This window comes from Vigna radiata, chromosome 8 (assembly GCF_000741045.1).
Source record: "Vigna radiata var. radiata cultivar VC1973A chromosome 8, Vradiata_ver6, whole genome shotgun sequence".
NCBI classification, from domain to species: domain Eukaryota; kingdom Viridiplantae; phylum Streptophyta; class Magnoliopsida; order Fabales; family Fabaceae; genus Vigna; species Vigna radiata.
In genome coordinates this window covers 33,164,403-33,192,261 of record NC_028358.1, presented here as the reverse complement: position 1 = coordinate 33,192,261, position 27,859 = coordinate 33,164,403, and the positions used below count along the sequence as shown (strand labels likewise).

Sequence of the window (27,859 nt, the reverse complement as noted above, 5' to 3'; positions counted from 1 at the left end):
GATACGACAATCTGCTCAATATGTTTTTAACTGTCTCTGTCGTAAAATAAAGAAGTTTACCATTGAAAGAGTGTGGTGGGAAATCGAATGCTGAATTAATCTTTTTTATATAATTAGGGCAATGCCGAATGTGGAGTTTTTATTGCGTGTAGCACTCTTTGAAAAATAATCTTTTTAACCTAATTTTTACAGTGAATTCGGGTTCTCTAACCTCTGTTTTATTAGTAATTATAAAATTAAGTCAGACTTTAGTTATCTAGGAATATAAATTTCCACAAAAAATAGTAAAACTAAATTTGTAAGAAATTTTAATTTTTAAAATTATCTATTCTATTATACAAAGAAGATTATTCTTTTATTTACATTTTCTTTTTTAGTTTTACGCTTTACCAAACACTTTTTTTAAATATAAATAATTATTCACAATAAAAAATTCTTTTCAAATGTATCTTTTTGATAACTATTTTTTTAATCATTATAAAAAATCTATTTATATAATAAATATAATTATCTAAATATTTTATAGTTTAATTAACTTTTACTATAATAAAAAAAAGTGAACACGCTTATGTGTTTCTACTAGTTTATTTAATAAGTTTTATATAAACTACTAAACTCAATTAATTAATGTATTTTTTATTGAATAAAATTATCTGTATACTTCATGATCAGTATTTTCTTTTTTAACTTGAATTAGTAAATTCTTCTTATAATCTTACTGAGTAATATTTGAATTTTTAAAATTCATTTTAAAATTTTAAGTTGATTTATTTCAGTAATGAAAAGATAATTACTATTATATTAAAAAAATAAATGCATGTTTATAATATTAACGCAAATTATTCATTTAAACTAGCATATAAATTTTGAATTGTTATTATCAAATAATTTTCCCATAATAAAAAAATTTAATATTATTAATCTTAAGGCACAAAACCTGACTTAAAAATTTATATTTTTTAAAAATACAATTCACTTAAAAAGACAGTAACATAGCAACCACATCACAATTTAATTTAATATATTACTCCATATATTATTATGTAATTTACTAAATGAATTTTTGTAAATCATTTACAATATAAAAAAGTTGTAAAATATTAATAATTCGAATTAATAAATTTTTTCTTCCTTTTCTCTTTTTTTATTTTACTTTGATAAAATTAATTTTACAGGTATAATTATACATATTATGAATACACCCAAATTATTAATTTAAATGTATAATTTATAGTATCAAATAACTTGGTGATTTTTAACAAAATCTGAATATCGGTTATATTAAAATAATTATTTAAATTATTAAAAAGGTAAATTTAAAATAATACTGTTGTAAAATAATAAATATTTTAATTGTCATATTTTTAAATTTCTCATAACATAAATTCTTTTTAAATAAATACTATAACTCACTTTTAAATCGTTTTTGAACTCTCGAAAGGCATGAAGTGCAAATAGGTTACACTGTCAAGGATTTCATACTTATTATGGATGTAAAGTTGAAGAGAAGAAAAAAACGGCAGAGAAAGAAGATCCTGTGATTCTTCATTATATTCCAATAGTGGCATTGATATCTTCACGGTGAAAAATTGTTTATAACTATAAAAAAATTTTGAAAGTGTAATATATATAAAATATATTAAAATTAGAAAAATATATTTTTAATTATATATTAATTTATACTATTTAAAAAATAAAATAGGAGATCAAAACACTATGTCAAATATTTAGAATATTATATAAAATTTATGTAATTGAAAGGTTGTGATAAAAATAAAGATTAAAAAGAAAAAGAAATACGAAAATGAATTTTAATATGTTTTTAGTAATAATAGACTAAATAAATAGAGGTTAAGATTTAAATTTTGAAAAGTTGAATTTTGATTTGAATGGCGTCGTCTATAGTTATAAAGTGCTCTCAACAAGTATATTGGTTGAAGAGAAAAATGGGAATGACATGGTTGAAGATACAGAGAATCATCACAATATATTGGTTGATGAGGACTTGTGTCCCAAGATTTCAGACTTTTGACTGGCTAAGATATGTCAGAAAAAGGAAACACCTGTAATGGGCATCAGCAGATGAACATGTGATAGGGACCTTCAGGAAGAGTTTGCAAGGGAGAATGTCTTACATCTTTCTCCAAATTATAACAATTCATTAATCATTACTGTAAGAGTTGGACAACACAAACTATAAGAATATTAAAAAAAATATGGAAAAAGCTATTTTGACAATCAAATTTCTTTTACTCTCATTCAGCGTTATCTTTAATTATTTTTCACTTTCTCTTTTTCTTTACAAATATATGATCATTTTATCCCTACGTAAATGTCTGACGTCAAACAACATTTTTCCAAACTAGATATAACTGCATCTGCCTCAGCCTGTGATTCGTCTCAATCTTACCACCATAGGCAGTTCTTCCTCCACCTTAATAAATTTCTTCCTGCCTCTTATATATATATATATAAAAAAAAAACTTCTCATTTTGTCCTCTCTTTTAAATGTAAAATTCAAAAACAAAAACTATGTTCCCCATTATGTAATTCACAAGACTGTAGGCAGTTTTTCCTGAACCTTAATAAATTTCTTCCTGCATCCTATATAATTTGGTTTTTCATTTTGTGCCCTTCAAATATTACAATTCAAAAAATAAAAATAAATTCTGCATCATATAATTCAAAAGTTTCAAACTGTACAGTCCAAAACTTATTTAATTTTTGCATTGTACACTTCAAAAATCATTTTAACTTTTGAATTATACAAATTAAAAATATTATTTAAAAAAAAATAAATTACATGAAGTAAAAAAATACCTTTAGAGTAAAATCTAAAAATAAAAAAGAAACAAAACGTGCAGGAAAGAAATTGCTGCGACTGTAATAACTATTATCTAACAACATGAAAACAAAAGGCAACCTAATGCGCGATATTCTCTGTTTTGTTTGAAAAGTGTAATTATGCATGCATGGCCTCTGTTTCCATGGTTTGATTATAGTAGTAACCTTAGATATTTTTCTTTTGATATGCACTATTATTACCAGAAAGTGATCACAGATCAGGATATATTCCTTGAAATATGATGAACCCACCCTGGGACGGACACGACGCTTTGGTATCCAATAAGCTTGATAAAATACGAGACTATTTTCCACATTCAGTGCTAAAGAAAAGCCATTAAATGCTCACGGCAACAAAATAAACATTTCTATTTCATTTTTTAGGAGGAACATTTATGTTTCATCCAGAAAAGATTTAAATATGGGGACATAACCATTTACGATAAAAAAAAAACATTTATATATATATATATGAACAGATTAGATTATGTCATCCTTCATGTTGCCACATTTCTATCTCTTCTTCAAGTCTTCCCACCTAATCTCCTGGGCACATTCCCCACAGATAGTACTGCAACCGAATTTTGTTCCCTGGCTTCGAAGTGTCAACATGTGCGCAAGGTTTGTGCATTTCCGTGAGGCGAAACGTCGGCTTAGTTTACTTGGCAAGATGTTACAGGTTTCTGATACAAGGGGCACGTCATTTGGAATTTCTGGTTTCTGAATAGGCACAATAGACTCACCTAGTGGTACTCTCTGGACTTCTTCCCATTGCAGGGATTTTCGGTAAACCTCCCAAGCCATATCTTGCTCCTCTTTTGATAGTTTTTCCTCTTCATTTTCTTGCAACAGGGATTCATGTTCATGATAATTGACAATCCACCTGTTAAGAAAGTTATTTTCGCTGATGTGTTAGATACGTTCTACTTACTGAAAAACAAATCCAGAGAAACTAAAAACAATAATCCATATTTTCTACGGATCTGTCTCTAGCACAAATCCTTTAGTCTGTGTCCTTAGCTGAAATCCTTATTAATGTACAGATAGCCACTCAAAAATCTGGTTCAACTAGAGTCCTAATCGTGCTAATGTGACCTGACTTCATATTTAGGAATTAATGAATGAATAACTGCAAGTTTGCGACAAACGTAATTTTTTGTTAGATGAGGTGCAGTCAGAATTAGTAGGAACTACATCAATTGGATGCTTAACTTCCATCTCCAACTTTCTGACACACCAAGTCTCAACTGTTGAAACTAAGGCTAATTAAACCAAAAAACTTTAACGAGTCTTAACGAAAGCCTTTGTGATGAAGTCTCTCCTTAATTTAGAATAAATATACAGACTTTAATATCCTTTTCAACTTGTGTAACCAAATAACTAAGCTAATTACACATCATTTTCAACAGAGAATGATAAAAAATAATCAGCAGGCAAATATAACTGCAACAGATTTGCAGAAAGCGTAATTTTTGAACCAGAAGAAACGGAGGATTAATAAACTGTTAGGACACATGGAGAAGAGAAATTAGTTAAGTAGTTAGAGTATTCATGAATCAATTACTTGAGGTGTTACTGAGATATAAAGGAAAGAAGGAGAGAATAGGAGGAAGGAGGTGAGTTTTGTAGATTAAACTTTAGCTCTTTGTGAACGGGAAAATTCTTAAAGGAGAGAGAGGGCTCTCCTAGTTTTTGTTCTTTTCAGTCTATTCAATAAAAAACCTTTCTTTTCTTTCTCTTGTCAATTATTGGTTCCTAACATAAACTGATTCAAAATACCTCTAAATCAAACTTCTTTGTAGATTATCTGATTGTTGGCAAAGCTATATGTAGTAAATATGGCTTTGTACAATGAAATTCTGAGTCAACTATTATTTTCAACACATTCTAGTTTACCTTGAAAATTGTACAAAAAAGAAAGATTCTAGGCTACCTGGTTCAATCATTTTTGGGTTTAGCATCACAAGTATCCTCTACAAGAAACAATCTTGTCCATACAAAGAACATCCCACATAGTGGAGCTAATTCTCCTATCTGACATACACACTATATACAAGACTGAAACCTGAGATTTTATTTAAAAAAGAATGAAACATAATACCAGAATCAACCACTAACTTAATCCAAGAAACTTATTCCTTTTTATCACACTCAAGTTCATAGTCAATATATATATTTAATAAGTTTCTCTAATAAAAATTCTAAACCTACCAAATTTATATTCAGAATACACTTTTCAAAAGAAATATATTCCTAGGAATAGAAAATATTTGTAATATGCTTGTAGCTCTTAGAATAGGGGTGATGATGCTGAGATTCAATCCTTCATTATGCGGATTATTCCTCCCTTCCTACACCTAGGTCATTTCTTATGTTCATACGTCGAAAGAAATTGCAAGTTACGAAACAAATGGAGATATTGAAATATAAAAGAAACTAATTTTAAATAATCGTTCACATTTTTTAGTTAAAGGTGAAAACGTGCTACTCCTATAAAATAAGACAAAATAATGGTTCAATTTGTTTAAACTTAAACCAAGTATTTTTGAAATAAACAAATTTTAAAAATCATTTATTTAGAATGAAAAAAGGGTTTTCTTCTTAAATAAAAGCAGAAAATTGCATATTTTAAAATAAGCATATTATACAAACACATTAAAAAAGAGAAATATGCTTATTTTATTAGAATTATAAGCAGAAACAAACCAGTCCAATACAGTAAAAATGCATTTCAAACAAGAAAAAATGGGATACTAGAGTCCTAAACCAAAAACTGTTTATCCTTTGATAACAGGTATTTCAGGTAGTGGCTGTTGCCCTATTTCAAAGTAGTGGCATCGCATGGCTGTTGCCCTGAAATGTAATAAGGCAAACCACTCTATTTTCTATTGTCACGCCTTCCCTGAAAAATGTGTACTTCATAGAATTCATTGACGATATAGTTATTATAGGGAATGATGCAACTAAAATCTCTTAATTAAAGAAACACAAGCAATCATTTTGAGACCAAGGATCTTGAAAATCAGAAAATATTTTTAGCATAGAAGTAGCTCAATCAAAGAAAAGAGTTGTAATCTCTCAAAGAAAATATGTTCTTGACATCCTAAACGAAACAGCCAAGATAGATTGAAACTAATAGCTAAGCATGAAGAAGTTTTCTCTAATCTAGAAAGATATAGAAGTTGGTGGAGTCAATTCATGCAAAATGCTCGTAAAGATCACTGGAATGATGTCATCCATATCCTAAGGTATCTCAAAAGAGCTCCAGGCCAAGGACTACTTCAGGAAGATAAAGGAAGTATCCAAAATCTTTGAATAATGTGATGCTAAATTGGTTGGTTCTCCTATAGACAGACATTTTACCACAGGATATTGTATTTTGCTTGGAGGACATATTATCTCTTGAAAAGCAAGAAACAAAATGTTGTTTTTTAATCATTTGTTGAAGCTAAATATAGGCCTCACTTTTGAGTTTATATGAGTAAAACAGTTCCTCCAAAAACTAGATTTTTCTGAGACTCGGCAAATGAAGATGAACTGTAATAACCAGGCTGATTGTCATTCTATTCAAAAAAAAAAAGTTGTCCAAGGAAATTTACCCTAAGTTTGTCATATCAACTGATCAACTTACAGATGAAGTAACAAAATCCTTAAGAATACCTCATAATCTTAAATAGAATTTATTGTTAAGGTGTTGCGTGCTTTGTGCTACACCCAGTTCTTAGGTATATCTTTTCAGATTCTCTTCTCTCCCTTCTCATTCATTGTATCTTATGTATCTAAAGTCTTTATAAATGAGATACTAAGAAAGGGAACTTCACTCTAAAAATTTCATTCTAATTCCTTTGTATTATTCTAAAGTATGACCTTCTAAAGAAAGAGAATCAGGAAAACCAAACTCGAAACCTTTTTGATCCCACTAATCAAGCAACCATTATTGTCCACAAAATAGCTTTCCTACATATCATTATAGGGAAAATAATCACAAACTTTTCATCATTAATTTGTATATTCACCTCCCTTTCATAGCAGTCTGTCATGGAAGGGTCATTAATGACATCATATCCAACATGCTTGTTCATTTAACTACTTACAGGAATAATGAATAATGCACAAATTCATTGTACATTGACCTAAAATTCAACTTGTATCTAAAAACTGGGGCAGGTATGATAAAAGTCTTGACTGCTAGGTTGTATATGACCTTATAGCCCATTATAAACCAACTAACCCAAAAAGCTTAAGTTGTTGAACATAGGCTTATGAATAGATTTTATATCCAACTATTTAAAATAGGATACTGTCTTCCAAGTTGTAAATGAAAAAATGTATTGCTGTAATTAGAGAAAATATCTATAGAATTTTCTTAATTAGAAAAAATATTTATAGAATCTTTCTAATTAAGAAAAAACATGTGTATATTCTAGATTATTTTGATTCCTTATTTCCCTTTCTAGAAGATTAGATTGCTACAAATAGAGGTAAGAATAATGTAATTACCATGAATGAAAATAATAAAATCATTCTTTTTCAAGTTTAATGATGATAAAATAAAATTACCTTGAGAACTTCATTTCTAGATGTAGATTCACCACTTAACAGGATCCAGTATTGGAAATTGAAAATAATGTGGGAGAATAAAAATACCAAAAAGTCCAATTGAGGAAGACAGAACATTCATGAGAAGAGTCTCAAATGAAAAAAAATGGATAAAGTCCAGAGAACCTACCATGGATGATGCTTGCTAAGTAAGCTTTCCATCAACTTATCAGAATAACTACTTCCATTTGAATGTGGTGCTGTGTGTTTCAGAGAATGCCCAACCAAAATTGGGTTTTCTTGGTGCTCATTTTCTTGACCTAAATCGCCTAAAGTCTCAGGGTTGTCATCATCACCAAACTCAAAGAGATGCAGCATTTCTTCTTTAGATATGGTCCTGTGCACCTGCTGCCTATCAACCACCCTAGCAGCAAGCCCCTCCTTTGTGACCTATTGAAATCATTCTGGAGTTAGAAAAAAAAAAAATTGACAAATGAAAAATAGAAGCACACTTGTTGTACTACTACCTGGCGCTTGTATATCTTCTCTTCCATAGTTCCATGAGCTAGCAATCGATAAGCAAATACAGGCTTTGTCTGCCCATACCTGCAAACATGAAAATTATTTTTATTTCAACCACACTGTTTAACAATTACAATATGGTCTCTTTGAAGAAAACTCTTTCATAAGCACTTCTAGGTGAGAAAAATTTGAAGAATAAATGAAATCAGTTTTTTATAAGCTAAAATTAGCTTATAGACAAGTTAAAATAAGACTTTGGGGAAGCCAATACGAAATCACTTCCACAGTTTAGCATATGTAAAAATGAAATTTTAGTTTACAGAAATACTTCCGGAAAAGTTTCTCAAAACATATAGAAATTTAATGATCTATCCATGAAATAAAAATACTTCCGGAGAAGTTTCTCAAAACATATAGAAATTTAATGATCTATCCATGAAAATTTTGATTTTGTAAAACTAGTATAGATATTCAAAATCAATTGAAGATTTTGATTTGTAAATTTTGAGGAATCAATTGCATACAATACTGTTAACAAAACACCTACTTGCCCCAACTATAAACAAATGCTTTGGAAGGAATAAAAAAATATCGATGAATCATTAATAGTGTAAACCCCAACTTTCACCTTGCATCTTAAGCTTTTGGGGTGAATGGATTCTTGACATAATTTTGGAGCCTCTATAAGATAAAATGGTCTACAGAGTTCACCCTTCTATTATCCATTCTTCTCAAGAAAACCAAGTTTAAAATGAAGGTAGGAAGCATATATGCATTTCGCACACTTCTTCAAACCTTAATGAACTCTTGCATGAGGGCTTATGTTAAAGAAAAAATAAAATTCATTAATGTGATTTCACTTTACAGCTTTTATTTTAGGAGTTTCTTTGTAACAATTAGTATTAACTGTTAGATAAGTAAGAACTCTATAGGACATCTCTTTTGTTTTTTGTTGACTTTCAATTCTATTCAGATAAATGAAGATGATTGCGAAAAATTGAAGGAGAATCTACTTAAAAAACAAAAATACAAACAAAAAAAAAAATAACTAAGCAAAAGAAATGGCTCTAAAAAAACAATTAAGTGTACAGCAAGATGAGGCCAAGCACCGTATATTATCCCAAAGCACTGCTCAAATAAAGAATTTTCCGTAAAGCACCATTATTTGTAACTTATTCCACATCCCCACTCCCCCAAAAATTTATTCCTACTCCGATTTCTCAATATACCAAAGTACACTATTTTATAAATAATGTTTCCATCAGAAGAAACCCTTCTTGGACTGAAGGAGAAATTAAAAGGAGCTTACCTCCATGATCGATAGATAGCCTGGAGATCATATGTTGGATTCCAAGAACCATCAACTATGACAACACGATTAGCTGCATGGAGATTTATACCCAAGGAGCCAGCTCTAGTTGAAATCAGAGTACACTTTACCCTCTTATTTAAAGGCTCATTAAATCTCTCAACAAGCTTCTGCCTCTCAGAACTCGCTGTTCTACCATCCAACCTATACGTTAACTCATATCAGAAAATAATGAAAGAAAGAAAACACTACTTAAATACGAGCCCTCTAAATTTTGAAGTAATAAGATAATAGAAGGTTTCTGCATAGAACATCACATGTGCATTCTGAGATGAAATCAGTAAAAGAGAAGAAACATATGAAACAACAAAAAGCATACAGATTAGACAAAGTCCCGAGTAACAAACAAAATTCATAAAAGGGAAAGCAATAAATAACCAGAAGAAACAAAACCCCAAATTATGCTTTAAGAACTCCAAGGAAAAATGGTACATTAAATCCAAGCTCGTGTCTCCTTTGTGGGATAAAAATAAGGTTTAAATATATTTCTGGTCTACAGTTGGCTTTACCTTGATTTTGACTCAAGTAGTAAATAATTTGATTTAGTCCCTGCCATCAAGAACATGCCAAAACACTAGCTAATGTCTGGTATACTATGGGGAAAGAAACCTAAACAAAATAAATATACAGGGATCAAAACCAAAATTGAGTGAAAACTATGGGGACCAAATTGATACTAATTTTTTGTTTGTTTATAAACTATGGGCAATAAAAATTCTATGGTATTCCTAATATTACAGAACTGACAAACTGAGTATATATGTAATGAAAATCATACTTGTGGTTTCATCATAATTTTTTCACCACACAAAAAGAAAAATAAAAAAGTATGCAAGTATAAAGACTATAGAGCAGACCAATAAAAAGTTATACACAGAAGCTTAAAAAATCAATCTGAAATAATTTAAGAAAATTCAAGCAGCCATTAACACAACAAGATAGACATCCCCACCCAAACAATGTCTTTAGATGAGTCTCGCAAAAAAGAAAACATACATTTAGAACCACAAAAATCAGCTTAAAAAACAATAGAAAGCAAACCAGTAGTTAAGGAGTAGCATCAAGTTGAGCAGGTTTAAGAAATAAGGACTCACCTATACCAATCTTTCCCCTTCTTCCAAAGCTTTCCTCGTTTTCCACGTCGAGGTATCCTTGAGAGATAAAGTTCAATGAGGTCTAGGGTTGGTATGCTCTGACTAAAAACTAATACCTTATCACCAACATCAGAACTCATAGTTAGTATCTCCATCAGCAAAACCATTTTGCCACTGTGATCGATCTCTTTATATATTTTACCATGAAGAAGGTCATTCCACCAACCCTGGAACGTTAAAACTAAGAAGCATCACCACTGATAGCATGTATATTAAAAGGATAATTCATACCACTCAATCCAGCATAAACTCATACAAAGTAATATCATTAGAACAGGACAAAGCCATTACTTTTGTTAAATTTCATACCTTCAGGAAAAAGCCATTACCATCTTTCCTTTGCAGTAAGTCGTTTGCAAACCCCATCTTCTCTGCAAAGTAGTGGATTGTTAAAAAGTAAAATAACGACTTTAATTTGGGCAGCAGATTTTATTGTCACACAAAAGCTATTACTTTTGTTATGTTTCCCAGATTTTGAAACCCTTTATTGGAACTAGGAAATGGCAAAGGCAGCAATATCATAGTGTTTGATAAACTATGAATATATATATATATATATATATATATATATATATATATATATATATATCATGAGACATGTAGGAGTAATTCCAAAAGATTACCATATCCCAAGCTCCTCACACACTAAGCACACAAAAGCAATAGTTTAAATTAGTTTATTTGAAAGTTCCTATTAAGGTAGACCTATTCTTAATATATCTTTTCATATTTGTACCTTGACCAACATTTTAAAAATTAGTAAAATGTGATCACTTATGAAAAATAAAATTGACTAATTCGTATTCTCCCATCACAAAACTGATGGCACTTGTGACAACTAAACAATGTTTCACACATTACAGAAGCAGTTGTTCCTCAATATAAGACCACTAACCACTAAGTGTATTATTTCAATAACCTTTCAGATATTAAACAAGACAAATGTGAAACATAAAATGTTAAATTAATCTTTTTTAAAATATAAGATGTCATCATACAACATGGAGTACAAGTTTTGAGAGATTCAAAGCATACAATGACAAACTAACAAGAGTAAGCAAATACAAAAAGAGAAATTAAATGCTAGGGTCAATCAAAAAATAACTTTATTAATCAATAACAAAAAGCAAATGTTAGAAGCAAAAATAACAGGTGCTTATAAAAGAAGGCTTACCTCCAGCAAGAACGTTATAATCAGAATTTTCGTCACTTGAACTATCATCCACAAGAAAATTCTCAACGGCATCCTCTTCTTTTGCATAATCCTTGGCTTCTTTTGTCAACTGCAAGATCCCAGGGTGGTTCCATATCTACTACAGGCAAAAGCCAATTTATCACCATCAATTTCTAAAACAAGAAAAAAGCCGTAATTTAAATTGTCCAAGAAACAATGACATTTCACTTCAGCTCCAAGCCAATACATTTATTAAATTTCGGAAAGACATCAAAACAAATAGGCAATTTTGAGAATTGTGAAGCATCGTCCGTTCATTAAAATCTGATATTTAATAAAATCTTCAGCTTACATTTTAAAATGGTACAATATAAAAATAAACTACTAAAACAATTATCATTGGGGAGCAATATTCAGTGGTAAAACGAGTGACTTATCAAATAAAGTAGAGGAAATATCTTCTTAATTAAAGAAGAAATCTATAGAATCTTCCTAATTAGAGAAAATAAATGTGTAATCTTCTAGATTATTTTGTTTTTCTATTTCCCTATTTTAGAAGATTAGATTGTGTTACACATAAAGCAAAGGAGAATGTAATTGACATGATTGAGAATAATAAAATCATTCTTATTTTCAACTGAACATCTTAATTTCAAATCAATTACAAGTGCCCACCACTTAAATCTGTGTACTTAATAACAATTCTTTAAATAAAAAACATGAAAATTGTAATGCCATCATAAAATCAAATAAAAACTACATTACATTCAGATCATATATATCACTTCTAGTATATAAGAAAGCTGTCACAAGTAGGCTGTATTTAGAAAAGAAAAATAAGTTAAAAGCCATTAACACAGCTTTGCATTGTACCATGTAGAAATTAGCATAATTTTATATTTAAAAAAATTTAATTTTTTTTTAGCTTTTTTAACCTGCTTTTAAAAGCAATAACAGCAAAAAGAAGAGCACAATTTAAGAAAATAGCAGCTATGAATTTATGTACATCAAAATCAGCTCTTGAAATAAAAAATACAGGTGTAGTTTGTAACTATGGATCATATCCGATACCCTATCGAGTTATCACAGATTATAATATATACAAATATTTCTCAGAAAATTAAATTAACTAAGAAGGCACACTCACCCGTGCTAATGCCTGGTACCCAGCAAAAAAACATCTCTTCCTTAACAATTCAGGATGCTCCTGGGTAGTGAACCCGTGCACATCAAGGAATCTCTTATACAATTTTCTCTGCAAGGGAGATAGCTTGACAGTTATCACAAAGACAGTTTTGGGTGGTAGATCCTTCTTCGCCACATTCATGTCCATTCTTTGAACAAAGCCTTTTAATTCTTCATAGAGGATATGAGACCTCTGGTTCATAATTTTCACATCTGTCAGAGTTGAATTGGTGTGTTGTCCATTCTCTATAGGATTTTGGAAGCTGCATATAAATTAAAATATTTGGTTGGACACATTCCTTAAATATAATTACAGCAAAAACCAGAACAATGAGAAAAGAAAGCCTTGCCGGTTCCGAAATTCATGGCTGCTTCCAAGAAAACCTTCTCTTACAAAATCAACCATCTATTTCATATAAATACAAGAGTCAAAAAGACTGCACACAATAACTTCATGGTCAAACAATTTTTAATTTTTAGACAAACTTACACAGTAATACTCCATGACATTGTTTTGAAGGGGCGACCCAGTAAGCGCAATTCTTCTCTGGCACTTTACTTGCTTCAAGGCTTGCGTTACATCAGCCTTAGTATTTTTTATCATATGGGCTTCATCACAAACAAGAATGTCAGGACCATCCTGCAGTAACATATCAACAATGTCAAAGGAATGCAATTGCAAATGAAACAAATTTGAATATTAGGATTATTCAAGATATACAAGTACAAATCCATTTAATATTCTACTGCTGCATTATACAACTATGGTACTACAATATTTAATGTCCTGATTTCACCCAGAGTTAATTTTCTGCATTCTTGTCCTCTGTGCTGTGGCTGCCATATCAGCTTGACTTTACCCAGTCCACAATTCACCACCCACAAATAAAACCAGAAGGTGTAGATCTTCAGGACCTTGAAATTTAAGCAACAATTTCAACGTGCAACCTACATATACCATCTCCAGCATCCTTCTGGTGAAATGCGGACACATCTTTCCACTATTTCAGCCCTTTTTCTAGCAAGAAATCCATAACCTTCGCTGCTGGAAATTTCTTCTGCTACTGCCAGCATATTTCACTTTTCCAAATAGAAAATAGAAAAAGCCACTGATATCAGAATTGTAGGTCTTCAATTTTGTTCACAAGAAACTACTCACACGCCAACAGTTCATTCTGCACTGTTCTTCAGTCCAAGCTGCTTGAAGTTTCAGAAGTGATTGTCTATGTTTTGTGTTTCTGGTTGTCTCTTGCAGATGCACTATCCTTCCAAGACAGTGCTCATTGGTCTCTCCAGCAGTCATCCAACGTTTGGGCTAATTTATGTAGTTGTGTTTTCTCTCCAACCATGCTAAATAGTTTATAACCTCACTTTAGTTTTAAGCTAAAGTTTATGTATCACTTTAGTTAACTATTGGGGATTTAACAATTAATCAACCTTTGTCCCTAAATTATATGTTCACTCAAAACAGGGTAGACAAAAAATCTGAATTACATTTTAGTTAACAGAAAATAGTCGATGTTTTCAATTAGTTCAGGGTGTATATTCTTTGAAAAGGTTAGATATTTTGTGAGCTATTAATTGCTTGTTCTACAAGAAATTAATTTAATTGTCATGAAATTTTGTATACATTCTGAATTTAAAATAGAAAACACATTTTATTCAAAAAGAATAAAAGCAAATGAATCTTAGATGCACTGGCGTATATTTAATAACATGTTGGAATGTTCGTCAAATATATTAATGTAGTTAATATCTAAACATTCACAAAGTCATTAGTCCTTTATTAGCTATTATACTTAAGGCACTAATAATACGAGTGCTAACAAGAAGATTATGCATAATCACATGTTCACTTTCACTCGAACATCATAAATTTCAAATACTTTTTCCCAAGTAAAATCAAGTTGATATAATGCATAATTATGTAACTATGAAGCATAAATAAACTGATTACCAACAAATAAACTTACCTGCAAAGCATGGCAAATTTCTCTGGCCATGTTCCGATCTTTCACATGCTTCCCAAAAGACAAATTTCGGAAAGCACTATAACCAATCAAAAAGACACCACCTTTAGCTCTCCATTTTTTAAGCAATTCCGCCCTTCTATCCCTGAGAAAATAAAAATATAATAAGAATTTTGTGTTGAAAGCATGGAAAAATTGAAGGGGGGAATAGCCACGTGGAATTGCAATCAAACTGTTGTTGTTACAGGTTCTTTGGTGTCTAATAGGCACATTTGCAAAACCGGTTCACCGGGGGAGAAACATCTTTAACAATTCAAAAACACATTATTGTACCCTAATTATGTGATAATTGATGTCTTTATCAATTATATTAATTAAGCTTTTTCATTGTAGATATTAATGAATATATTATTGTGTTTTCTTAAACATTATGTTATAACATTTGAATTATGACTTAAGACAAACAACATCTATAAGTGAAATTTAATTTTTTTATGTCATACTAATAAATATGATGTTATTCCTATTTAATATTACTTATTAAAACTTTAAAGATGATTTAATTACTAGTTTAACATCGGCTCAGCTATTTTGAATCCTCCACATTCACTAGTTAAATGACTGTTCCCATTACAATCCAAAAACCCGTAGAACAGGAAAACGATAGAAAAATAAAAATCATTATAAAGAAAAAACAAGGGACCTGGATCCTGCCAGGTCTTAACCCCCATTTCTAAGCAACCAATTTTCCACCATATATCCATTACAGTAAATCCCCTAACTGTTCAATAACAGATAATCCCACACCTACATTGACACATATGCAGACAGTTAGTTACCAGCATATTCTCCATCCCTTCCACCTAGGTGCCATCAACAGGTCAATAGCTCACCCGTCTTTCATTTTTCTTTTTATTGAATTTAGCAATAGAAGAGTACTTATCAGTGTCTAATTGTGATAAATAATCTCATGAAATGGTAAAAAGATTAATATACTTTGATTAAATCATAAAAACCATGAATTAAGATTCAAGAGATAGACTGTAAGAAAAAAGGAGGATAATAGAAAGAAAATAAAACACCGGAGCAAAATGCAAATATAATAAGATCATACAATATCCCTTGACTTGAAAATCCAAAAGTTTTGTATACAACACTCAAAGTTACAAGACATACAAATTGAACATACACTCAACAGGTACTTCAAATTTTCAAGAAATAAATGCTAAATTGAAAGATTCTTTGATCAAGAAGAAAGTACACGTAAAACCTATTTTAACTTCAATGTGAATATGCTGCTACATGTTTTAACTCTAGTGAATAGCATAACAATGTCAACAAAATAATAAGCAAACCTTGGTACATCTTCCAGCATAAAGACTCTGAGTGGCTTTAACTCAGAAGGTCTCCACTTAATGAACTCTTGCCGCCAATTATGTAGCACGTTAACAGGTGTGACTATAAGTGCAGTTCTTAACCCCAGATCAACACATCGCATTGCAGTGTACAAAAAAGCTATGACCTAAAAGGTTCAACACAGTCAGTCATCAGGCCAAAACCATCAAACAGGAAAAGAAAGGAGATGGTATCCAAAATGTTGAAAAAATTATTCACAACATGAAAATAATGCAGAAAACTGTAATTAAATATCGTTCTATTCTTTGAATAGTAAGTAGATTCCTTCATAATAATGGCAGTTTTGTAAACTAAACAAGAGGCAGTTAAAATAGTAGGAAAAGCAAATAAAAGAATGAGTCTTGTCCTCTGAAAATAGCTGCTAAGACCTGACGGAGGTGACAAAAATGATTATTTATTACAAAAGTCTCCAACTCTAGATCAGTGAGAGGCCAAAGACAGAATAGAGAGGATAGAGGGGAAGATGAGAGAACCAGATAGAACAAAGACCTGTGCATTGTCATCCACCCCAAAATACAATTGCCCCGCCTTATTTAATAGGCAGCAACCAAACAGCCAAAAAACTCTAACTGCTATTTCTTATTCATATTTATACATCACGAACACTCCTATACTTCTCCATCCCTGCTTTCCCTTTCCCTCTCATTTATTTTTTGTCCTGCCTCTAAGCTCTACCATATGGCACAAAGTTCAATTATGATAGTTAAAATGTTTGATATCTTACATCGAGTAGAGATAAAATCAATTTATAACATATAAATGAAAACAACTCTCATTATACAAGCCAGTTTTATAAAGATAGATTAAACTTAAACATATTTCCTAATATGTATCAAAGCATATCCTAACGAAGTATATTGGGCCTATCGTGCAACTTGCTATCACATCATTACTAGACCATTCGCAAATATCTAATTTCACGCACAAGACATCGTGAGGGGATATGTTAGAAATCTCACATCGATTTGAGATGAAGTCAATTTATAGTATTTAAGCAAAAGCAATCCTTACCTTACAAGTCAGTTTTATATAGATGAATTAAGCTTAAACCCACTTCCTAATATGTTATAAATGCATGCAGATGCCATGTAACTTCTCACTTATGTGCATTATTATACAACAGATAGCCTTGTTCCTACTCCAATGTTGTTGCTATTAAAAATAATACAATATAAATATTGATTACCTTCCTATTGCCATTATAAACACTACTAAATTTACTTAAAGCATGTCCCATTAAAGTTCAATTTTTGTCTTGAAAAAACGTGGTTCAAAAGAAAAATAGGCTAGTTCAGAATCCAAAGATGGTTGATGGATTTAAGTCACTTTTAGTTATGTTATAAACCATGTTTTAGGCTGACATTTAAGCTGTTTACATCATTTTGACACATTCCAAGTCAAATTTCAGACAGGAATACGTCTAACACACAAAAAAAAAAGTTAACGTTGGAACAAATTCCAATTTCACATCTAAGTTTAAAGATCAAAAACATATTTAACTCTTAAATTTATGTCTATCTTTAAAATAAAATTTAAATTTGCGAAAATATTAATTAAAGCTATAACTACTTCTATTAGTTTTCGCAACTAGAAACCTGTTATTTGTATGTAGAACCTAAGAAGGGCTTATAGAAAAAACTATAAGTAATTTAACTACATTTATTAATACTTAGATATTTGTTACTTACATGTAAAACCTAAGGTATTATTATTATTATTTTGGATGGATTGGAAATTCATCCATGAAAAGATTGTTAATAGAAAGATTCTTATGGAATGGATTGGATTAAATTGTATTTCTTAATTTTTTTTTTTTAACTTCTCTCACACCCTAATCTCTCACTGGGTATATATCCCTGTGTTGGAGGTAAATGATCCTTAATCCACCATGTTGTGAAGCTTGCTGCCATACAGCAAAATATACAGGAGGAGTATTTTGATATATTCCTATATATCACCCACTGCTCTGAGTATGTATTGAATGCACAAAATTAGAACAAGATTTCTCTGGCTTAACAAGAAGAAACAGAACCAGACAAAAAAAGAAAAAAAAAAGAAGCATGATACTACAATTATAAATATAGAAACAGTAACAGGGATAAAAAGTAAGAATAATAGTTAATTGAAGACCAAATATCCTGTAAAAGACACGAACAGATTCACATTGTTGGTTAATATTTGTTCAATTTGATTTAAACATCAATTCGGAAAAGAACAGATTACCATGATCACATATTATAGTAGATGATGAAAATTTCTTAAAAGTGATCGAAAGAAGAAAAAATATGTACCAAGTACTAAAAAAATTACAGTTTCACAGGAAAAACCTTGATCTCACATTTATTTTCAACAAAAAATACTTCACTTTTCCATTATATATATGTAGTAAATTTCCATATTTAGCAAAATACCTGAAATGTTTTACCAAGGCCCATGGTATGAGCTAAAATACATCCAAGACCTTTATCCCCAGACTTCACTTTTCTGATTGACTGTATGATATTTTCCCACATGAATCTTATTCCAGATATCTGCAAATGAGCAACAAATTATATTATAGAAAAATAATAAATCTAAAAGAGACCAACAAACTCCATGTAATAACTTCAAAGATGCTTCAATAAATGAGAATTAAAATGCAAATGAAGAAATGGTAAACCTAAGACTGGTGAAAAGTATGACTTATTCATACTCTTTACTGCTATGGTATCCCCACTTTGCTTGTTTAGCAATTAAACAACATTTTGCGCCCCTTTGGTTTGGTTACTTTTAAGAAATAATGCCCATTTTTACAAGATCATGAGAGATATAAAAAAAAAAATATTTCCTGAAAAATAAGTTTTCCTGCATATTTACGGTTGGTAGCAAATGAAGACACACCAACTATCCAATATGTACGGAATTCATGTTGTCTGATTATAATTGCTTGGCATGGTGCTGATAATAAGTTAAAAGTCCAAACAGGTGTTCAGACTATCCTAAAATCCTCCAATTAGAACACCAAACAAAAAAGTTGCCATAACAGTTCAAATGTAATGTCTTTATTATTATTAATATTTATGTGAGGGTTTTTACTTCTAGGGTTTTGTTAGGGGCTTCCCGCCCTAGAAATGACATCACTAAAATTGCTAAATTAAAGAATCATTTGATCAACCACTTTCGAACCAAAGATCTTAGTCGGCTAAAATACTTTCTTGGTATTGAAGTGGCACAATCAAAAAAAGGTGTAATCATTTCACAAAGAAAATATGCTCTTTGATATTTTGGAGGAAACAAGCCTAACAAATTGTAAGCCCATTGATAGTCCTATGGACTCAAATCAAAAGTTAATGAGAGACCAAGGTGAACTTTTCTTAGACCCAAAAAGATATAGAAGACTCGTTGGAAAACTCCTCTATCTTACTATAATAAGACCCGATCTTTCTTATCTTATGGGAGTTGAGTCAATTTATGCAAAATCCACATGCTGATCATTGGAATGCAATGATTCGCATTCTCAGATATGTAAAAGGGAACCCAGGACATGGATTGTTGTATGAGGACAAGGGAAGCATTCTCAGATATGTAAAAGGGAAGTACTTGTATCTTGGAAAAGTAATAAACAAAAGTATTGTTGATCGATCCAATGCTGAAGTTGAGTATCGATCTATGGCTCTAACTACACGCAACTTGTGTGGATTAGACAACTGCTTCAAGAGTTGAAATTTTGTGAAAATGAACAGACAAAGTTGTACTGTGACAATCAAGCCACCTTTCACATTGTCTCCAATCTAGTGTTTCATTAAAGAACAAAATACTTAGAGATTGATTGTCATTTTATAAGAGAAAAATTGTTGTCAAAGGATCTTGTTACGGAGTTTGTCAATTCTAATGAATAACTAGCAAACATTCTGACCAAATCTCTAAGGAAGCCTAGAATTCAATCTATATGTTCCAAGCTTGGTGAATGTGATCTATATGCTCCATCTTAAGTGGGAGTGTTGAAATGTAATGTCTTTATTATTGTTAATATTTAGGTAAGGGTTTTTACTTTTAGGGTTTTGTTAGGGGCTTCCCGCCCTTTCACTTTTCAGAACTACTATCTCCTATAAATCCAATAGTAAGTTGTATTAGATTTTCTAAGTGAAATAAGACTTTTTAGCTTCTCTCAACTCTTCAAGTACATCCAGAAGTACAAAACTGACATGAAACATACACTTAATATTTTTCCCTTGCTTCCATGGCTAGGCAGTATGCAAATAACAGTCGAAAGCTCAAACAAAACAAGCATACTTAGTATGAACTAAATTGAATCCTAATAAGGTTCATTGTCCCAAAATAAATAAATCAAAATTAATACAGAGAAAGAACTAGGTAAATGGAAATTTAAAAAAAAAATGAGAATTTGTATCCAGAGAATCAATCCATAAAAAATATAATACCTGATGCGCCTTCAGTTTAGCTGAAATGCTAGGAGGAATTCTAACAGCTTCTTCACCTTTTTCCCTCACAACATTCACAATGTAACCTGCTAGAGCATCACCAAGAACTTCAACACTTGCACCTTCTGATAAATTCCCATTACATCCGTCAGGGCTCATCTCAATTGACGAAACAGAAAACTGTCCTCTCAAAGACTTCAGGCGTTCCTGACGTTCCTATAAAAGTGAGGATGATAATGAACAATTTGGCCTAGCAAAACAAGTTCTCGACAAAACAAAATTCACAAAACTCACCTTTTCAATTGCTATTTTCCTTTTTGTCTCTTCTCCTAATTCAGCATCATCAAGTATTCTACGAATCTTCTTTTTGGGTCTTCGCTTGGAGCTGTAAAAAAATATAAGATCTGATAATGAACATCTCGGCAATTAAAACAGGGAGACTGCTGTCAATAACTAGTATAAAGTTAGAATAGCACCCATAAAAAATGTATCCATATGATTTCATATCAAATGAGACTTTTAGGAGTCTTACATTTAATAGAATGAATAACTTAATGTGGTACTTAAACCATGAGGCTCTACCACCTAGGGTTCTGCTCTTGTACTACAGTCTCAACAATTGCCTATTTCATTAAAAGGTGGACTATGAATTGCTATCTAAAAGTCGGATTAAGGAGCAATATTGAATACTGATGTGACAGGAGCAGTCAAGTGAAAAATGACTACCATTGGGTGAGTGTTGATAAGTTATAGTGAATATAGTGTATAGGCTTTAATGTTAGTATGACAACTTGCAGGTATCTTTGCACACCTCAGTTAATTAAGACAACTTCTGAGTTGATAACAACAGAGTCACAACAACTTTCAGTCTGTTAGAGCTAGCACTCTGTATTACACACTATAAACACTCTACTTGTAGTCAGATTGAAAAAAATGGAATAAGAATAGTTTAGTCTATTCTATATTTTCACTATCTATAAATTTTACTGAGTGAAAACCAACATGAGAATGCTCTCTCAAAGTAGGGGGGCAACATTAGGAATCCCATATTGAATAGAATAAAAAAACTTAATATGGTATTTTAAGTCATGAGATTTCCCCATCTAATGGACAAGTCTTTCAAATGGGCTCTTCTCTTATGCTTAAGTCTCTAACAGACACATGAATAGTTAGAAGGAATGACAGAATATCCAAGATGAAACAACAATGAAAATAATAATATTCCACAGAAACCCATATAAGCCATCAAACAAATTTTCCAAGTGAGACATACATTCCAGAAAACAAAATAGTTAAATATTTTTCAACCCACCTTCATTGCCTTAATCATCGTAAGAAACCATTAATACAAGAATGGTCAAAAGAAAAATGTATGTACAGATGTAAGAATCATTAAACTTTAGTGAATACCACTAACTCCTGAGTCTATAATATAAATTATCAACTGTTAGTAAGAATAATAATAAAAATATGTGTATGAGCTGCGACGCTGGAGGAAGTGAAGTCTTATGCAGCACAAAAAGACAATCAGCAATATCAGAATAAAAGCTCGTCATATAATTTCATATTCATGAATATAATCAATCCATAGCAAGTGCAGTCAAATAATTAAGCTGCAACAATGACTCACCTCATTGTAACATTAATCTTAGCATCTGAATAATCTGAATCGTCTGATTCATCTGAATCGTCTGAATCATCTGAATCACTACTAGAACTAGAAACTACTATACGAGCAGACCCCACAGCTTTCTCTAGTTGCAAGGACAGTCTTTGCAAAAGATTTGGATGACAACAACAACAATGCCAGCTAGTGGCCTGAGTTTCAGAAACCAATTCTACACCAATATTCTTCTTTAAACACTTGGTGCAGAATAAAATATTGCACAATTTACAACTAACTAATCCACTGTTTCCTCCACACCATGTACAGTAACCCTCCGAACAATCCTGTCCCAGATCCTGTGACAAGTAAGCATTAAAATTGAGTGAGTATCCTGTAAGGATATAGAAATATTAACTACAGATTGAGATGCTGCAGAGATTGGTGAGGGAAATGCCACATGTTAATATTTAATGAAGCACATTAATTTGAACAACAGGATTTATTCAGGTTGCTTAAAAGAATAGCTCTTACGTCCTCCAAAGCAAACAACGACAGAATTGTTTACCAAATAGCACAATAAAAATAGATACTTGCCACAAATGGGGTGACCAAAACCATATGGCTTCCAACTGAAAAAAAAAAACTGTTACTGAATATTATTAACATTACAGTCTGTTTTACTGATATTAAAATAGGAATAGGCAATTCTGCACCAAAGATCAGTCAGAAATCTATTACAATTTCAAAGCAAAACATTAGTAGATTTAGACTAGTACCTTTTCATGTGCCTTTTCTTTTAATAAGCGGTTGCAATCTCCACAAGTAATTACTTTCAAGAGAGGGTGTGGATGCACTTCAAGAGCGACTTTATCACAAACGGTGCACAAAAATTTTTCATCCAGACACTCTGAAGGAAGAGAACCAGTACCATTGTTACCTAATTCATCTTTGACGTCTTGAGTATTGCAATCTAATTTCTCCTTAGTGACCCCTGCTTCATCATCACTATCAATAACAACAAGCCGAGATTTTTTATTTTCAGCATCAAGCTCACCAACGCTTGCACGTTTGATTCCTCTCTGTTCAATAACTCCGTCCCCTGAGGATTTGGGTGGATCTGACAAACCATCACTACTTGTAAGCTTTTTTTTGTCAAGATGATGACTGGCATCCAAACCTTTAATATTATCAGTCTTGATAAGAACACATGTATCATTGCCATTGTCAGAGACTATTTTCCCATTATCATTAGTTCCTTCTTTTGTATCAAGGTCTAAATGATCAGCATATGAAGGCTTTTGTGTAGGGCTGTCTGTCAACAGGATAGGTGTGCTCATTTCTCGCTGAATTATAATCCGAATTAGTTTCAAGATATAAGAATGGCAAAGGAATAGAACCAAATCAATTCAAAATCATTAACAATGCCAACAGTCAATTATGAATACATAAACATTTTACTTATCCCATACATAAAATCATTAATTTCAGTAAATTATACCAAAAAAGACCCATCCATTTACATTGAAAATCTCAAAAATTGCATCCATAATAAAAATAGATAGAAATGGTGTCAAACAGTTTCAAGTAAAAAAAGGAGAATGAAGTTATAAAAACTCACCTGTTTACTTATCTTTTTATGCCTCCTATGTTTCAAACGGATTTGAAGTTTTTTATCAACAATTGCATCATCTTCTTCTTTGACCTGTAAAAGAAAGTGTGCCAAAAAAATAATCAACTTCCTAAACACAGGCAAGAATATATCATCATGAAGAAGAAAATATATAGATATGCATAACATGGATTAACATGGAATACCCCTACATGCATTGATGTATAATACACCAGTTTGCTATATGTTAACATATCAGTTTGTGTTTGTATTCATCTGTTTAGATTAAGCATAATTATTCTAAAGGCCAGATGTCAAACTAGTTTGACAATTAAGATATGGCCGCAAGAATGAATGCCAATTTGGCAATCATATAATCATATCATAGTTATCAATCACACATAGCAGAGCATAGCACCTGACACCAAACCCAATAAAACAAGATTAAGAGTTCAGAACAGACAAAAGAATTGCATATATTATAATTTGTAATAAACACACATAAATGCTTAAAAAATACTCAATTCAGAACAAAGGCCTTTCAGAGTTCAGAACATAGAAAATAAGGGAATGTGAGTATCAACACTGAAAAATACTGAAAGAGATGGCTAGGTGCTGGTCACAGTAATGGGAGGAAAATAGTGTCTTATTTAGTGTTTTCAGCATTATGAAAAGGAGGAGGGTAAAAATATGGATATTGAAATTTATTACTCTAGCATTGCCACTCGAAAAAAGACCACTATTCAAATACTTTTGCATCACATTGTCACTCTGTACCTCTATTGTCATAGTGCCTCTATTGCATGAAATCAATAATTCAATAACTGAGTCATAGGCTCATTCCGTGAAGATAATTTTGAGAACAAGGAGGACATGAAACAAGGACAAGAATAGGCACTTTAATCATAGGCAACTATATTAAGAAAGCAGAGAATTAAAGATTGTAATAAGTAATAGTAATGTTAAAAAATGGAACCACAATTACTTACCTGAAACAGGCCAGAATAAATTAAAAAGCAAAAATTTATACAGAATCAACCAATAATGAGTTTATTCCAAATTGGAAATATTAAGAAGAAAAAGGCTGTTCATTAAGTACCAAGTTCAAAAGAACTCAAGACAACCAAAAAACAAAAGTAAAGAGTCTAAATTCACTAATAAAATCTCAAATTGAATTATTCACAAAACAATTTAAGAAAAGAAAAAATAAATAAAGTTAAACAAGAACGTGACATCTAAGTCAATTACCAGAGTTCAATTTTTCTGCTTTTCAAATACACAAAATTATACAGATGCATTGTTATAAAAATCATGAGCCAAGTAGTAAACTATAAGGTTACGTTCTTAGATCCATGAAACGAATTAACTCGTTTTCAAATTTGGCTTTGACTATGCTCACGTGGACTAAAGCATACTTACTCAAACTCATGTAAAATCCCAAATTCAGAGGCAGTACTGTGAGTTCAGTTCAGCTCTTTCCATTTGGGTCTCCATTCTGTGTTGTTTTCATGGTTCTTCCTAATCTGTTCCATAGATGTCAATGGCAACATTGTGGAGGTGTGGAGTACAACAGCACAGCTACGCTTTTAAAGATCGCGTTGAGCCACGCCGCAAACCACTCCAAAAGGCAATCTCTGTTAGGAAAACTTCACTTGCGGCACTGGCTAACAGAGAACTAGTGGGTCGGGTCCTAACTAGGTTAGGGTGTGTTTTACTCTTTTTTTGGTTTATTGTGGCACAACTAAAATCTTATCTGAGTCCAAAATTTCTGGTCGGGTTACTGGACCAATAAAACACGTGAACACTTGTTGATCAAGAACCGTTATTAACTATATAATTATTAAAAAATATTACAAATTAAAGAAGATGAATAATAAAGAGTACAATGGTATTAAAAACAAATAAATACTATCATAACATGTAAGAATAATAACTAAATAAAGCATAATATATGATATAACAATTAAAAATATAATAAACTAAATAATACAATGGTTTTGCTCCTTCAACTTCTGAATGTAATGAATTTAGATATTATAATTTGCTAGCTTTACTATGAAATAAGAACATTGACTGATTATGTAATTTATTGATATTTTAATATTTCTTTATATTAAGAATTAAAACCTTTTCATCCAAATATATGATTAGTAATATATTAGGTACAATGGAAACGAATCCCACTTTGCAACAAATAAAGGAAAATAGAAAAGTCTTGTAAAACAAACATCTTAGTTTCAGAATCAATTATTACTGATGAACAAGAAGTATTAAACAGTCATTTTGGTTCTTGAAAATATTCTGCATTTACAACTACAATTTAATCTCTCATTTACATAATTATACTAGTTAGTTCTTAAATTATTCAAACATGGTTCTGATACCAAGATAACATACATAACATGTTTGCTCAATTTAAAGACTAAAAAATTTCGCCCAAAACATAATTTCAGGAAACAAATATTTTTTAAAAGCTCTGGTAGGAGGTTAACAAGAAAAAAGATCATATCATCTAAATAAGTTAACCCCAAAACATACTAAATCAAACATTTACAGCGACCAGCATCCCATTTTACCCAATAAATAAATAATGAATTGTTAACTAACCTTTTTAAATTGTCTCCTTTGCTCATCAGAAAGATCTAGTTCTCTTTCATTTGCAATGGCAGCTGCAATAAATGGATCCGTAGAATTGCCATCAACATCATCAATCTCCTCAACCTAAAGAAAAAAAGGTAATTAAAATGCTCTATGAAACAGCTGCTATAATGTTTTAAATAATGTAAAGGCCAACGATAAATTCATGAAAAGTTACAAAAAAACGCCAGACCAAATACAAAAAATCTTAACCAATTTTCTACATATAGATTAAAAACGGTACAATCAGGACAAAAGAATATTCATGAATCATCAAGCAAAAATTCACCAATCGCAGGATTTAAACATTAACAAACAGAATTTAAACTAGTAGCAGGGAAAGCAAAGGTAGCACATGCAAAGTTGTACATTGTTTAGGACAGTAACTGAGTATAACTTAAAACGATGTTTACAATGAAACATAAGATCCAAGGAAGTGCTAATGTAATCTTTCATTGGATAAAATAGTATTGCTAGTATTACCCCAGTCATTTCTTGAAATTTATTTATAAGTATTTGTACAGCACCATATACATACATACATACATACATATATATATATATATATATACACATATTGCAAAATCATCAAGAATTCAAATTCAGGGGATCTTAAATTCCGGGGTGTAAGGGGAAATGAACGATAAATTAAAAAATCACTAACATCAGCTAGCTCCAGTGATTATACCTTCTTCCCCTTTGATTTTGTTGACATATATGTTCAATAAAAAAACAATAGCATTAATCACAATCAAAAGTATATTTTCCACCTCATCAACTCCAGGAAATTTCAGTCCCATCAAGGCTGCTTGCTGTGGAGTGCTGGCCAAATAAACAGAAGCCCAGTGCTTACTGCCAAATGAAGCATCAATGCCGCTCCCATCAGAAACTATTTTATTGAACATATCCCAATCACCCTCAGTTTCATTTTTCACTGGTTCCTGGGTTTCATCACAAAGTTTTTTTTGGAGAAAGCCACTAGCACCCTCTTCCAGTAATTTACCATGTCGCCTGAATCAACACCCAAAACCTATAAGAGGACATATTTCATTGTTTCCAGATACAATACCATACAAGAACCATACCTTCTAACAGGTCTGTTTACTTGTAGATGCTTCTCGGCATCAGCAATTGACTCAGCAATATCTGAAGTTGCAACAGAGCCAACCCAGTGATTCCTCTTTTTCCACGCTTCGGTGGAGCAGACATTGGGAGCTTCTTTTTCAATCAACTTAAAAAGGCTGGGAAGTTCAATGCCAGCCCCATCAAGTTGTTCCTGCATAATATCATATCAATCAATAGAAGAAAAACACAAGTACATTTCAAAAGAGGCAGAATTTACTCCAAGAAAATTCCTACATCCAAACAAAAATATAAGCAACTTGGAATGTTAGAATCTAGCACATTACAAAT

At 31.3% G+C, this 27,859-nt stretch overlaps 1 protein-coding gene across 2 annotated transcripts in view; it reads right to left on the bottom strand.

Annotated features, from left to right (window-relative positions):
- Positions 1–3,129: 3,129 nt before the first annotated feature.
- The window catches only part of LOC106771923 (protein CHROMATIN REMODELING 20), a 37,091-nt gene continuing 12,361 nt past the window's right edge, over positions 3,130–27,859 (bottom strand). For both annotated transcript variants that reach the window (XM_014657977.2, XM_014657978.2), the window contains 21 exons: positions 27,532–27,722; positions 27,217–27,457; positions 26,417–26,530; positions 23,819–23,902; positions 22,977–23,543; positions 22,225–22,556; positions 20,889–20,979; positions 20,595–20,810; positions 18,585–18,704; positions 16,113–16,279; positions 14,761–14,902; positions 13,278–13,427; positions 13,138–13,193; positions 12,750–13,050; positions 11,603–11,738; positions 10,738–10,799; positions 10,369–10,595; positions 9,215–9,418; positions 7,911–7,989; positions 7,574–7,833; positions 3,130–3,727 (listed from right to left, as the gene is read on the bottom strand). In XM_014657977.2, the coding sequence (XP_014513463.1) occupies positions 3,358–3,727; positions 7,574–7,833; positions 7,911–7,989; positions 9,215–9,418; positions 10,369–10,595; positions 10,738–10,799; positions 11,603–11,738; positions 12,750–13,050; positions 13,138–13,193; positions 13,278–13,427; positions 14,761–14,902; positions 16,113–16,279; positions 18,585–18,704; positions 20,595–20,810; positions 20,889–20,979; positions 22,225–22,556; positions 22,977–23,543; positions 23,819–23,902; positions 26,417–26,530; positions 27,217–27,457; positions 27,532–27,722 (4,110 nt within the window). In that variant the 3' untranslated portion in view covers positions 3,130–3,357. The remainder of the gene's footprint in view (positions 3,728–7,573; positions 7,834–7,910; positions 7,990–9,214; positions 9,419–10,368; positions 10,596–10,737; positions 10,800–11,602; positions 11,739–12,749; positions 13,051–13,137; positions 13,194–13,277; positions 13,428–14,760; positions 14,903–16,112; positions 16,280–18,584; positions 18,705–20,594; positions 20,811–20,888; positions 20,980–22,224; positions 22,557–22,976; positions 23,544–23,818; positions 23,903–26,416; positions 26,531–27,216; positions 27,458–27,531; positions 27,723–27,859) is intronic.